At 41.2% G+C, this 14,652-nt stretch overlaps 1 protein-coding gene across 10 annotated transcripts in view; it reads left to right on the forward strand.

Annotated features, from left to right (window-relative positions):
- The window catches only part of LOC311259134 (epidermal growth factor receptor substrate 15-like 1), a 100,699-nt gene that overhangs the window by 14,507 nt on the left and 71,540 nt on the right, over positions 1 to 14,652 (forward strand). For all 10 annotated transcript variants that reach the window (XM_084356032.1, XM_084356025.1, XM_084356026.1 and 7 more), the window contains exon 9: positions 5,378 to 5,620. In XM_084356032.1, the coding sequence (XP_084212158.1) occupies positions 5,378 to 5,620 (243 nt within the window). The remainder of the gene's footprint in view (positions 1 to 5,377; positions 5,621 to 14,652) is intronic.

Raw genomic sequence — 14,652 nt, forward strand, 5'->3', positions numbered from 1 at the left:
GTAGTCATGTGACTATACCTGCAGCTGCACACAGTGTGGTTGTGGCGTCACCGTGCTCCACACCGCACGGGAGATAGTCCCGTTCATTGTAATATTTGTACTGATGACTCTATTTTCATGTAGGCTACATGTTGAATTTTTCAAAATGTTAGATACAGATTTTCAATAAAAAAGAGAGAGTGAGTCCTGTTCACAGGCACACACATGCACATTTGTTTACATTAAATCGCAAATCGCAGTCTTTTATGCGATTACATAATTGCACAGCATGACATCGCGATTGCGATTCGATTAATCGTGCAGCACTAATATCTAGTCATAGCGACATCAGGCTACAGCCTCTACAAATACCATACACTCTAACTAGCGATGGTAGGCTACGTTGAATTAGCTAACATCAACGTTTACGTTAGCTTGTGTCGGCGATGCTTGGTGAGCTGGTGTTAACAACTGGATGCTTTCGGTTCAGATGTTGAATCATTGTTGAAGTGCTGTTGTGGTACGCCAGTTCTGCATTGCAGTAGACAAATTGCACTTTGTTATCTTCTTTTTTAAGCATGAAATGATCCCAAACTTTGGACCTTCTCTGTCTTTTACGGACGGCTTCTTGGCTCTCCGCCATCGCGCCCACTCAATTCTGAACGTAGTGGTGTGTGTCCGCAATAACAGTCCAGTGTGGAAAAATTATCCCTGAGCTAAGCAGGCCACATAACGCGGGTGATAGGAATTAAACGAAGCCTCGAGGCAGAGAATTTGCTTCGATCATTTTTTGTAATCGATTATTATTCGAGTTACTCGAGTAATCGTTTCAGCTCTAGTAGGTTTATTTTAACAGTGAGAGTCAGAATATCAAAAAGAAAATCCAGAAAATCACATTAAATAAAAGATATAAATTATTTTGCAATTCATTGAGTGAAATAAGTATTCGATCCCCTATCAAAACATTAGTTAGTACTTGGTGGAGAAACCCTTGTTGGCAAGTACAGAGGTCAGACATTTCTTGTAGTTGATTACCAGGTTTGCACAGATCTCAGGAGGAATTTTGGACCACTCCTCTTTGCAGATCCTCACCAAATCCTTAAGGTTCCGAGGTTCGCTTGGCAACTCGAAGCTTCAGCTCCCTCCACAGATTTTCTATAGGATTAAGGTCCGGAGACTGGCTAGGCCACTCCATGACCTTAGTGTGCTTCTTTTTGAGCCACTCCTTTGTTGCCTTGGCTGTATGTTTTGGGTCATTGTCCTGCTGGAAGACCCATCCACAACCCATTTTAAGTGTCCTGACTGAGAGATGGAGGTTGCCACCCAGGATTTCACGGTACAAGGCCCCATCCATCTTTCCCTCGATGCAGTGAAGTTGACCTGTCCCCTTTAGCAGAGAAACACCCGCAAAGCATAATGCTTCCACCTCCATGCTTGACGGTGGGGATGGTGTTCTTGGGGTCATAGTCAGGATTCCTCTTCCTCCAAACACGCCGAGTCGAATTGATACCAAAGAGCTCGATTTTGGTCTCATCTGACCACATCATCTTCTCCCAATCATTCTCTGAATCATTCAGGTGTTCATTGGCAAACTTCAGACGGGCCTGTACATGTGCCTTCTGGAGCAGGGGGACCTTACGGGCACTGCAGGAATTTAATCCATTACGGCATAGTGTGCTACCAATGGTTTTCTTGGTGACTGTGGTCCCAGCTGCCTTGAGATCATTAACAAGCTCCTCCCGTGTAGTTCTGGGCTGATCCCTCACCTTTCTCATGATCATTGATACCCCACGAGGTGAGATTTTGCATGGAGCCCCAGACCGAGGGAGATTGACGGTCATTTTGTGTTTCTTCCATTTTCGAATAATCGCACCAACAGTTGTCTCCTTCTCACCCAGCTTCTTGCCAATGGTCTTGTAGCCCATTCCGGCCTTGTGCAGGTCTACAGTCTTGTCCCTGATGTCCTTAGACAGCTCTTTGGTCTTGCCCATGATGGAGAGGTTGGTGTCTGATTGATTGATTCTGTGGACAGGTGTCTTTTATACAGGTAATGAGTTGAGATTAGGAGTACTTTCTTAAAGCCAGAGGACTAATCTGTGGGAGCCAGAATTCTTTATGGTTGGTAGGGGATCAAATACTTATTTTCACTTTATGCAAATACATTTTTATCTTTTTTTTAATGTGATTTTCTGGATTTTCTTTTTGATATTCTGTCTCTCACTGTTAAAATAAACCCACCATTAAAATTATAGACCATTAATTTCTTTGTCAGTGGGCAAACTTACAAAATCAATGGGGGATCAAATAATTATTTCCTCCACTGTATATATCGATATATCTTAATTAGTCATTATGTCGCCCAGATATATCAGTCACAAGTCAGCCCAGTCAGTCATTGTGTGACCATGTTGTAAAAGCATTAATACAATAAATTCAGTTCTTAGCTGTGGTTGGTCTTGTGCTGTACACTTCAGCTACAACTTAATCAGTGAATACACAATAATCCATAACTAAACGTCAAACTTGAGAGAAATATTGTTATATTTTTTATAGGGCCGGGACTTTAACGCGTTAATTAAGATTAATTAATTACACAAAAATTAACGCGTTAAAAAAATTAACGCATTTTAATCGCACTTATTTTTGCACCGCGGAACGTTTCTCACTGGATGAGTTTCAGGCGTACTGATTATACTGGAGCACAATTATTTAACAAGTTAAAAAGCCGCCGACACTGATCACTGCCCATGGATCTATAAAGTTTTAATGTAGCCTGAACGCAGCTCAAACCGACCCGGTGCCTCAGCACTGCGACCAAGCTTTGATAAACACACCAGATCTGCGCCGGTTTACAGTATCCTCCCGTAGTTTAGCCGGTCGCTACTGTTTAAAAAGCGCTCGTCGCAGTGCAGCTGAGAACAGCGGAGTTTCCTCTGCTGCAGCTGAACAGCTGACATGTGGTCAAGACGTAGGTAGCCTACAGACCTGTCACTGTCTCACGGTGCATAAGACATCACACAGGGAAAACATAGAGCTGCCTGTGTTTTATTAATGTTTACATCAGGCTGAGTTCAACAAATCAGTTTATGCTACTGTGATTTAAGTAGTTAAATACAGTAATCATCATAGTGTAGTGGCAGGAAAGACCATTTACCAAATAACGTGTTACTTAAACATTTTTCATTGTGCTGTGCTCTAAAAATAAACTAACAAACTAGTGTAGAGTCCTGTATAAGGAATGTTCAGCTTAAATTTTCCCCTTAAATTTAGGTTCTCAGGAAAATCGCATCTTATCAGGTAATCGTTAATCGATCGATAAGGTCCATCACCTAACGATTAATGAATTCATCGATAATTTGCATCCCTAGTCGGTTGTTCTTGGTTAAGTACCACCTTGAAAAAAAAACAAAACAATGTTTTGTTGCTTAAGCTTATGTATTCAGTCATTATTCAATGGTATACTAAAACCCATATGAAAAAAATTGCTTTTCACTGTTCTCAGGTCAAATATGTATATGCGATTAAAAATGTGATTAATTTCGATTAATTAATTACAAAGCCTCTAATTAATTAGATTAATTTTTTTAATCGAGTCCCGGCCCTAATTTTTTATTACAGTGGCGGGGTAGACAATAAGGGAAATTTGCCAGTGGCCCTCTGGCTTTTGAAGATCACTGGCCCCACCATTGTAACCACTGGCCCAGGAATTGATCCCCATAATAACTAAAAAGAACAATTTGATTTAATAACATTTATTTTAATACTGCAGTACTAAGGTCAAAAAGTGCAAATACATAAATCAAAAGTGCAAACAGTGCTGCATTACTCAAGCACAATCAGTTCTTCCTCCATCTCCTCCTCAGTTGGTTGATTTTTTGTCGCCCCCCCTCCATGTTACAGGGCGTTTTACTTGACACATGCTAAAAAATAAGATAAGATTTACAGCCTCACCCCACACCATGTTCTCTAATGCAGACATCAAGTTTAAATATTTGACCAACAGTGTTTTACAGGAGGATGATCTGAACAGCTGTTCTATTCACACTTAAAATGTTTTTTGTCTTTTCAATGTTATTTTCAATCTATGAAATCAATCTGTGCCTTTTTTCTCTCAAGTTTTACTCTTTCAAATAATCAACCATCTACAGAACTTTTCAGTGCGCTTTTTTTCTACTTCTTCTTCTCATCATCATTATAATTAATTATTATTATTAATAATATTGTTTAAAGTGAGCCTCTTATCGTTTAACAGAAAAATACATCATACAAACAGCAACTTTTGCAGACTTGTCAGTCTGATGGCAAGTTATCACCTTTCTGTCATCACTAACATACTGTTAATAATCAAAGAAGCTCTGAGGCTTTGTTCTATATGTTATAATACAAGATTTAAGCATTGAGCTACAACCAGGCTACAGTCATGACTCTGTACAGTCAAACTAACCAAAAACTTCTTATTGATCATCATTATAAAGTTTCAGGGCGTTCCTGTAACCATGGTAACTCACGGTGCCAGAGGGGAGGGAGAGACGCTGAATGAAGCCGTTTACACACACTGCAGACAAAGTCCAGACTATAGTTGTTATTTCACACATGAAGCACACAACAGGAGACTCTCCGTGTCAGACGAGTTTTCACGTGCTGACTAAACTCGGTTGATAACGTAGCAGCGCGACGAGTCCTTGCTAGCTAAGCAGCTAAACTTTAGCACCGCTCCGTGTTGAGATCCCGCCCTGTGTGGGTCACTACACTGTCATTGGTCAGGCGCGCACACGCTGTTAAAGATACAATTGGCTGTAGAGTGTGACAATCTGTCAATAAAAATCAGCCAACAGTTCTCCTCCGATCTACATTGACCTCACAAGTCGCCTCTGTTAAGTTTGAATGACGGAAATCTGTCGTAGCGACGGAGAACTTTAATCCATGCTGGCCCCACCGGGCCAGTGCTTGGAGCGTTCTGGTGGCCCTGATGGTTTTAAAAGTACGTCCGGGCCACCGGGCCATTTATATTGTCGACCCCTGCAGTGTGACTTTCTCACAGAATTTCTTGAGACAGAGGTGGCTTGACCTCAGACCCTTCAGGGGGGTCCAGCACTGCTCACAAAATGACACAAATGTTTGAGATCTTTGTTGCAATATGAGAAGTGAACAATATTTTTGGTTCAATGTGAAACTGTGGCAGGACATATTAGACTGTGGTGATGTGCTATCAAGGAAACCGTAAACAAAAATACAAATAAAAAAAGTATAAGAGCGGCCTCAGAACTGGCAGAAAAGTATATGAGCTTATGTCATGACTTGGGGTAAATAACAGGTTTGGGACATGAATTAGTTTGATAAAAAGTCTATGTGCAGCCAATTAAGTGTGGTGTATTGATAACAGGATGTGTTTCCCCAGGCCATGCACCTAGTGTACCGGGCCCTGGAGAAGGAGCCTGTTCCTGCACTCCTCCCCTCTGCCCTCATCCCTCCGTCTAAGAGAAAGAAGAGTCTGGGCTCAGTGGCCGGCTCTGTGCCTGGACTGCCCGCAAGCCCTCCACCTCCCAAAGACTCACTGCGCTCCACACCCTCCCACGGCAGCATGAACTCACTGAACAGCACTGGCAGCCTTTCACCCAAACACACTCTGAAGTCTGGACAGGTGATACACACTATGTACTCTACATCTCTGTATTCTAATGCAGGCATACACATATGTGCACAACTAGTTAATAACTAGAATCTTAAATATTTGCATTCTTTTCTAAATGTTGTCGTATGGTTCAGTATTGGTTATGTAAAGCCTGATGAATTTTTTATTTGTTTGCTCCTTTTTTATCTGCCAGTCATATATATATTCTACTGGGCTCCACAAAAACAGTCATTACACAGAGGTGTGAGTGGACCACGGAGCCACAATACAAACGATATGGGAGACCATGAAATAGCAACTCTGATGTATGTTGTTTCTGTCTGATAAAGAGCTATTATGCAGCTATTATTACAGCCACAGCAGTAATAACAGCTCCACCAATTGAGATATGAGTATTAACTAGAAAAATTGTATTTCCTGCTAAAATACAGTGTGAATGCTGATTGCTGAAGTGATTTTGCAAAATCTGCTGAATGTGCTGGAAAACACTTGCCTAATGCATAAAACTATGAGAATGAATAGTCAAGAATTTGCAGGAAAAGCTGATTTTTTCCAAAGCTGAAAAGGCAGAAAGGCTGAAAAGTAATAGGTTGAAAGAGCTTAAAAAGCTGAACATTTTGATAGTTGAACAGTTTCTATAGCTGAACATAAGGCTGAAAAGGCAGAAAAGCTGAAAGTAATAGGCTGAAAGAGCTTAAAAAGCTGAACAGTTTGACAGCCAAACAGTTTCTGTAGCTGCACATATGCTGGAGCAATAGCAGAACCAAAGTTGAAAATGTCCCCATAAGAATGAATGGGAAAACACCTCCCAAACACCTGCAGGTTTAGAAAAAAGTGTAATGGTTATGGCCAAAATATGTATACAGTGAGTAACAGGAGACATTGCTGAACCATGTGATGTCGTTTTTATTTCCGTAGAGTGAAAAATGAGGGCACAAGAACGAGAGACAAAACCGGTACCGTCTGCTCCACTCCAGAGATTTAGGCTCAAAGTTAACACTGCGGCTTATGGGGGAGTTGCTGGAGTGCTTGTCACTCTAGGGCTTCCACAGCCAAAAGTTTAAGTCGCACATCTGAAAAAAATCAAGCTGAAGAGAGTTTTTTCTAAAGTTTTTGCAGCTGCTCTCCACTCTAGCGATGATGTCACCCACTCTAGCGATGATGTCACCCACTCTAGCTCACGCAATACACACCCATTATAAACCCAGAAGAGGAGCTAAAAATCCTTCAAACTAAAACTGTGATAATTTCAAAACCATAAAAGATTTTAAAACTTTTAAATACAAGTTCAATAGTTCAAGGTCTTGTGAATAGTTTAAAGTTGAAATGGTGTCTCTAGCTCAAAGTATGAGGGAGCAGAAGAGGTTGAAAGTGAATGAGTTTTGAAGAGGATTTGAAGATTTTCCCATTTGCTTCCATATTAATTTTTTTTTTGAAAAAGCTGAATATTTGAAAAAGTTGAAAAGCCAAAAAGCTGAAAAGTACAAGGCTGAAAGAGCTTAAAAAGCTGAACATTTTGATAGTGGAACGGTTTCTATAGCTGAACGTATGCTGAAGTAGTAGCAGAGCGAATTTTGAGAAATTCCCCATAAGGATGAATGGGGAAAATTTTGCAGAAAAAGCTGAATATTTCAAAAAGTATGAAAGATAGAAAAACAAAAAGTAATAGCAGTAATGTCCTTAACGAGCTGAACATTTTGATAGTTGAATGGTTTCTGTAGCACAAAATTTGTAGGAGGAGAAATGTGCTGAAAAACGTACGGAAGAATAATAATAAAAAATTCCAGAAGAACAATAGTGTGAATGCTGTGTCAGCATTCACACTAATAATATAAGCAATATTATAACAATGTTAATTTATCACAATATTAGATTGTGTGTCTGGATTAAGAGTTGGACAGAATTAGCTTCTTAGCTTTTGGGAAATATGTTCCCATGACTATGTTGAATTTGACTATGTTAACGGTCCCATATTATGAAAAACAAATTTTCTCTGGTCTCTACATATATAAACTGGTCCTCCCTGAGCCTACCAACTCCCAGAATGAGGAAAGCAAACAAGTCCTGCATCGTCTCTGCAGCCCACCCACTGGTAAAACGAGGCTCCTACAGGCTGGTCAGATTCAGCTCCTTTCGTTATGTAACGAACAAACGTGATTTTCATAGGCCGGCCTCTGCGCAAAAACACTCCCCCCTCTCAGATATCCGAGAGGGGGGCGTTCATCCCCGAGGTGAAGTTCGGTGTGTCCAGCGGTAAGATAGCAGTGTTTCGCAATGTCGTCGCTCAGAGCTAGACACGCAAATTGCTCTGGTGTTGGTTGTAAAAATCAACATAAGTGCCTATATTCTGTCCCAGCTACAGAAGAGACAGTGGTTGCGTTTCATTTTTAACGACAACGTGCCAGCTACGGCTCCTTTAAGTCTGTTTGTGTGTGCTAACCTCTTCACATCGGACTGCTTCAGTAACGAGGGTCAGTACAAAGCTGGCTTTTTTAATTACCTGATAGCTACGCATCCTGCATCTCTGCCGCATTCAAATCTGAGAGGAGAGCATGTAGATCCAGTGAACTCACTATCCATGTGTCCAGGGTGTAGGAGAAACACTACTAATACATTTAATTTATTAATCACTTGAGATTAATAAAGCACTCGTGAATAGGGGCACCACCTCCGTTCTTTTATCTCTTTGACTAATCCGGAGGAAATTAATCAAATTCGACTAGACAAGTTTAACTGATGTTAACGTATATGTGCGGATCGTAAAATTGTGGGTTGGGTGAAAGCGGTAAAATATCAAGAGAATAATTTAATGCTAACGGAGCCCTAACCAAATTTCTCCTACACTCCAAAATTTAATTTAAAGCCAAAGAACACCAACTCATATTTCATAACTGTGAATCCGGCAGGGTGAAGGAAGGCTTAAGCCTACTTTGTTTGAAGCGTTGTCTTGTGGAGCCAGCAGGCTGTGGCTTTCATCTCCAGCGGCCTTGCTGGCGCTCAACTGCAAAGTGGCAGTCTCGGTCTGATACCCAGTGGGTAGCAGTCTCGGTCGGATACCTAGTGGGTGGCACCGCTCATGAGCGTTGGGGGTAGAGCCGGTTCGACCTGGCAAAAGAGTCTTTCTTTCGTTGGAAACCGCTCACACGGTTTCTTAAACAGCTGGTCGTCATAACATCTTTGTTAATGATGATGGTCTTGATGAAGAGGATGACGAGGATGATGGTCTTCTTCAGTCGCTTTGAGTGGTGGTTCTTAGGCTCTGACTGATGAACTAATTTAACTTCTTCACTAAAATAACTGAAGGATGCTTCGGTGGCCGATCGAGTTATCCTTAGTTAACTTAGTACGAGAGAATTTCAAATTAAAGTTCACTTCCTCTAAGTCAGGTCACGATACTTAACTGATACTTACTTAACAAATTAAAACAGAACTTCGTTCTTGAGGAAACTTAACAAAAGTTGAAGGACTTAAAAGAAATTGATCGATACGGTGAAAAATATAAAAGTACAATTTTTTTTTGCGCAAGCAACTCCCCTGAGAGTGCTGTCTTGAAGAGAGTAAAATAAAGTGGGAAAGAGAGAAAGAGAGGGGGGTGCCTCTCGGTTTTATTAGCCTGATCTCAGGCGTGACCCAAAGGGGCAGGGCTGCCAGTGTCTGCACTTTAGAGAAGATTGTAAGTCTAAAACTCACACAAACTAACAAAACTAACATTTTAATTTTTCAAATCGTGTTTCTCCTTTCCCAGAATGTCACCATGGCTTAATGTGGACTGTTTAAACACAAATCACATAAATCATTAAATCATTAACATTCAAAAGAAAATTAATACTTGGTTAAACACTTAAACACACTTGATTGTACAGTAGAACTAATTACTTATACTTATTATAACAGGGAATACTTTAAACATTGACTAGTAATATGCATAAATGAGTTAGAAAAAGTATTTTCAAACTTTCCAAATCTTACCAGGGCTCACCACTGGAGAGCACTGTGGCTCTATAGAATACAGGGCATTTTCACACATTTAACTTATCTTAGTCAATTTTTGTCACAAGGACTTGAGAGTAGAATCAATTTTATGAACTTTGCCTCCTGATTAATAATATGTGATTTTACAGGAGATTAGGATCTGGCTTAATAGTTATGTGATGTCTGAGTCATAAATTACCATGATGGCGTAGATGTTATCTGATCCAGACGAGGATGACAGAGAGAAAGGGGGGAGTGTGTGTGTGTGTGTGTGTGTGTGTGTGTGTGTGTGTGTGTGTGTGTGTGTGTGTGTGTGTGTGTGTGTGTGTGTGTGTGTGTGTGTGTGTGTGTGTGTGTGTGTGTGTGTGTGTGTGTAAACAAGACAGAGAGTTCAAGAAAAATAAAATGACAGCATTTTTTAGTCTGAAATACAGATGCAGAGGATGTTGTTAATACAACATATAATTTTAAAAGGAAAGTTCTTCAGTCTCTGGTGTTTTGCATCTGTGGATTCAATTGTGATCAATTGAACCTAGCTTAACCCTTGAAGGAAAGGTGTGACTGTCACCGGGGGAGCAGTGGTAAATCCAGTTATACAACTCAAAGGGCCCTTCCAGATGGGTGCGAAATAGCAGGTCTGTGAAGTGTCCGAATTGACGTCTTTATTACAAAGGAAAATAAAGTTCTTCTCGCCAGATAGAGGTAGTGGAGACTACCTGGCCTCATGGTACAAGGTGTCACAGAGTCGGCTAAACTTTAAAAAGATGTTTACCTCCCAGAGAAACAAGGCCTCAGTTCATAGTTCAGACGAGAGGCATGAAAACACATGATGTGTTCCTACAAGGGGATGCACCATATTTGATCTGTGATGATGATGATGATGTATTGTGAACAACAACTCCATATTGAAATAAGTATAAAAGGAAATTTGTGATACTTCCTTGATGCGCATATTTCAACAATCAAAGCTACAAACTTGGTATTGATGAATAAACTAACTGGATCACTGTCAGGAATAATCAGCTCTGATAGATTCTGTATTCTCTCATGATGAATATGACAGGTGATGTTTCACTGTTCAGGAGATGCATCGTATTGAAACCATAAAATAAACCACTGTTTAGTTTATTACAATTGTGTAGCCAAGTGTATCAGGATGATGTGACAGGGCTGTACCCTCAGGATTTTAACAGATGATTCAGATTTTGCTGTTCAACAATTCTTTTTTTCGGTTCAACGCCACACTGTGGTTCCTGGGGACTCACTATATGGAAAACCTTGCAACATCACTGTTTACTTCAGTAAAAGTACTAATACCACACAATACAACACGTAATGAGTCAATGTTGATGAGCATATAACATCAACATTCTCAGCCAAGAGCCTGGTGGTTCTTTTAAGTAATCTTGCTTGTGTAATTTTTACATTTTTATCAATAAATACAGTTTTATTTGATTTTTGAATGTAAAAAAATACATGTATCTACACCAGTGGTTCCCAACCTTTTTCTCGAGGGTCCCACATTTTTACCATTGTATACTTTGGTGACCAGAGCGCTGAAAGCAGTCTCTGACAGGTATGTTGTGGCAAATGGCAAGATGAATCTGGTGGTCGCATGATGAGCAAGTCTCGGAGCGACTCCTGGTCCTTTCACAAGCCAAAACCGCTTGTATCCATGTTCAGCATAGAACCGCTTACAGAGAGAACTGGACTTTATATCCATAAGCTCATCCTCAGCCTGGAGGTACTCCACATCTTCTTCTTTTGCGAGAAATGGGTCCATCACCCATGCGTCTTTTGAGACATGTTCATTAACATCCAAGAAATGCGAGTGCATCTCCTCCTGAAGCTCCTTCATGTGGCGGGTGAACTGTCTGGCCAAAGCATTAGGTAACTTCCCCCCTGACTGTTCTAGTAGCAAGGGAAACGGCTGCAGGTCTCCCTTTGCCAGTTTATTCTTTCTATACTCCACTTTGCACACAAACGCATCCACTGTCTCTTTGCACTCCATTACATTGGCATCCGGGGCCTGCATGCGTTTGTTTGCCTCGTTGAACAGACTGAATATGTCCGCCAGATATGAAGTCTTAATGAGAAACTCATCTGTCATTTCGTCGGATAGTTTCTGGTTATGAAAGGTTAAGAATTCTCTTATTTGGTTTTTAAGTTCCATGAAACACACCAACACTTTGCCCTGGGACAGCCAGCGCACTTCGGTATGAAGGAGGAGTGTCTGGTGCGCCTCATCATCGCACAGCTGGGCAAAGATCCGTTTGTTGACCGGGTGAGCTTTAATAAAGTTAACTATTTTTACCACAGTCTTTAATGTTACGTTCAGGTCTTCACAGAGGTGTTTGCCTGCCAGGGCGTGCCTGTGTATCATGCAGTGAAACACTAAGCAGTGGGGCGCCATCTCCTTCAAGCGGCTGTTGAAGCCCTTATTTTTCCCCATAATTGCTCCATCTTTGCAGCATGCAAATAAATTCTTATGGGGAATATTGTGCTCTGTGAAGTATGTATCAACTACAATGAAAATGTCCTCTCCTCTTGTGGTGGCTGTGAGATTAACAGACATAAGAAGGTCTTGTTTCAGCTCGGTTTCCTCAATGTACTGTACATATAGATGTAGTACATATGAGAATTGCCTCCTCTGCCACAGTGGTAGTTTCATCCAGCTGAATTGGAAACGGGCCTGTCTTGATTTTTTCGACAAGTGTGTTCTCAACGTTTCCTGCCATTCTGTCAATTCTGTTTTTCACTGTGTTGTTGGACAGTGGTACAGTCTTAAAGTTGTTAGCCACCTGCGGTCCACATAGTATTTAATGCAAGCAGGTTTAATCAGTGTTTCTCCAATGTTGTGTGGCTTTTTGGCTTGTGCAATAAGGAGAGAGCACTCCAAAGATGCCACTGTTCTGCTTCAGCCTGCTTCTGGTCGCTTCCTGCTTCGGCAAAACTGTCCTTAATGTTTTGGGGCCTGTTTGTGACGAGTTCCCTGAGGAAAAACTCTTTGGGTTTACCCACCGTCTCGGGGTGTTTAGTTGTCTGGTGTCGCTTCAGCTTGCAGGGTTTCAAACTTTCATTTGCCAGTTTCTCACTGCAAAGGATGCATCAGCTCTAATTTTGTCCATTGCTTCTATGAAGCCAAACTCAATGTAACTTTCTTGGTACCCCCTCTTCTTCTTTTTGACAGATTCAGCATTTTCTTCTACCTGACGCTTTGCCATTTCTTCATTAGCTCTCTGTTTATGCTACATGTCCATGTATACTGCATCACATACATATATACAGCTCTGGAAAAAAATCAGAGACCACTGCAAAATTATCAGTTTCTCTGATGTTACTATTTATAGGTATGTGATTGAGTAACATGAACAGTTTTGTTTTATTCAATCAACTACTGACAACATTTCTCCCAAAGTCCAAATAAAAATATTGTCATTTAGAGCATTTATTTGCAGAAAATGACAAATGGTGAAAATAACAAAAAAGATGCAGTGTTTTCAGACCTCAAATTAAAGAAAGAAAATAAGTTCATATTCATTTATAAACAACACAATACTAATGTTTTAACTTTGGAAGAGTTCAGAAATCAATATTTGGTAGAATAACCCTGAATAACCCTGTCAATCACAGCTTTCATGTGTCTTGGCATGCTCTCCACCAGTCGTTCACATTGCTGTTGGGTGACTTTTTGCCACTCCTGGCGCAAAAATTCAAGCAGCTCAGCTCGGTTTGATGGCTTGTGACCATCCATCTTCCTCTTGATCACATTCCAGAGGTTTTCAATGGGGTTCAGGTCTAGAGATTGGGCTGGCCATCACAGGGTCTTGATCTGGTGGTCCTTCATCCACACCTTGATTTACTTAGCTGTGTGGCATGGAGCATTGTCCTGCTGGAAAAACCAATCCTCAGAGTTGGGGAACATTGTCAGAGCAGAAGGAAGCAAGTTTTCTTCCAGGATAACCTTGTACGTGGCTTGATTCATGCGTCCTTCGCAAACACGAATCTGCCCGATTCCAGCCTCGCTGAAGCACCCCCAGATCGTCACCGATCCTCCACCAAATTTCACAGTGGGTGCGAGACACTGTGGCTTGTAGGCCTCTCCGGGTCTCCGTCTAACCATTAGACAACCAAGTGTTGGGCAAAGCTGAAAATTGGACTCATCAGAGAAGATGACCTTACTCCAGTCCTCTATGGTCCAATCCTTATGGTCTTCTGCAAACCTCAGCCTGGCTCTTCTTTGCTTCTCATAGTTGAAGGGCTTTTTTCTAGCTTTACATGACTTAAGCCCTGCCCCTGGGAGCCTGTTTCAAACTATTCTCGTTGTGCACTTACCCCAGCTGCCATTTGCCATTCTTTTTGTAGGTCACTTGATGTCATCCTATGGTTGCTGAGTGACATTCAATTGAGTTGACGGTCATCCCGGTCAGTGTAGTGTCATTTTTGTCATATTTGCTAAAACTGTCACTATGTAAAGAACAAGTACACTACTGCTCCTACTGCAAATTGCCAAAATCCACCGCGACCGGACAAAAAGAACCAATCAGAGCCAGGATGGTGTCTGCATGAGTGTCTGACAGCTGTCAATCACTGTTCACAGCCCCCTCCCCCTTCCTCCTCAGCTCATGCTAGCGCTCGGTCAAGCTCATATCTCCGAGAGCGGCTTCAGGAGCTTAGAGAAAGTAATGGCACAGTAACAACCATCAGCGAGGAAAAAACTACCGAAACCTCCATTATCAACAACAGCATACACGGCAAAGACTAGTAAAAAGAGGAAGCCAGAGCCTGAGCCACTACTCCATAGTGCATGTGATGTTACTGTGATGTTGCAGTCGGGCTAACGTTAGCTTGTTTCCGATGCTAGGGCTAACGTTACTGGTTGGCGTTGTTTTATTAGGAAGTACCAGAAAATATCTTTATGAAGTGACCTGGCAGTCTTATCGGTTTTGTTTTTGTCCTCATAATTATGTGGAACGTTTCTGTGCTCTCACAGATAAATGTTGTCGTACGTGGTTTACTGGCCATTTAGCAATATTCACAACAGTTTGAGTTATAAAAAAAACATCGAA

This window comes from Pagrus pagrus (genome assembly GCF_965226575.1).
Source record: "Pagrus pagrus genome assembly, chromosome: 6".
NCBI lineage: Eukaryota > Metazoa > Chordata > Actinopteri > Spariformes > Sparidae > Pagrus > Pagrus pagrus.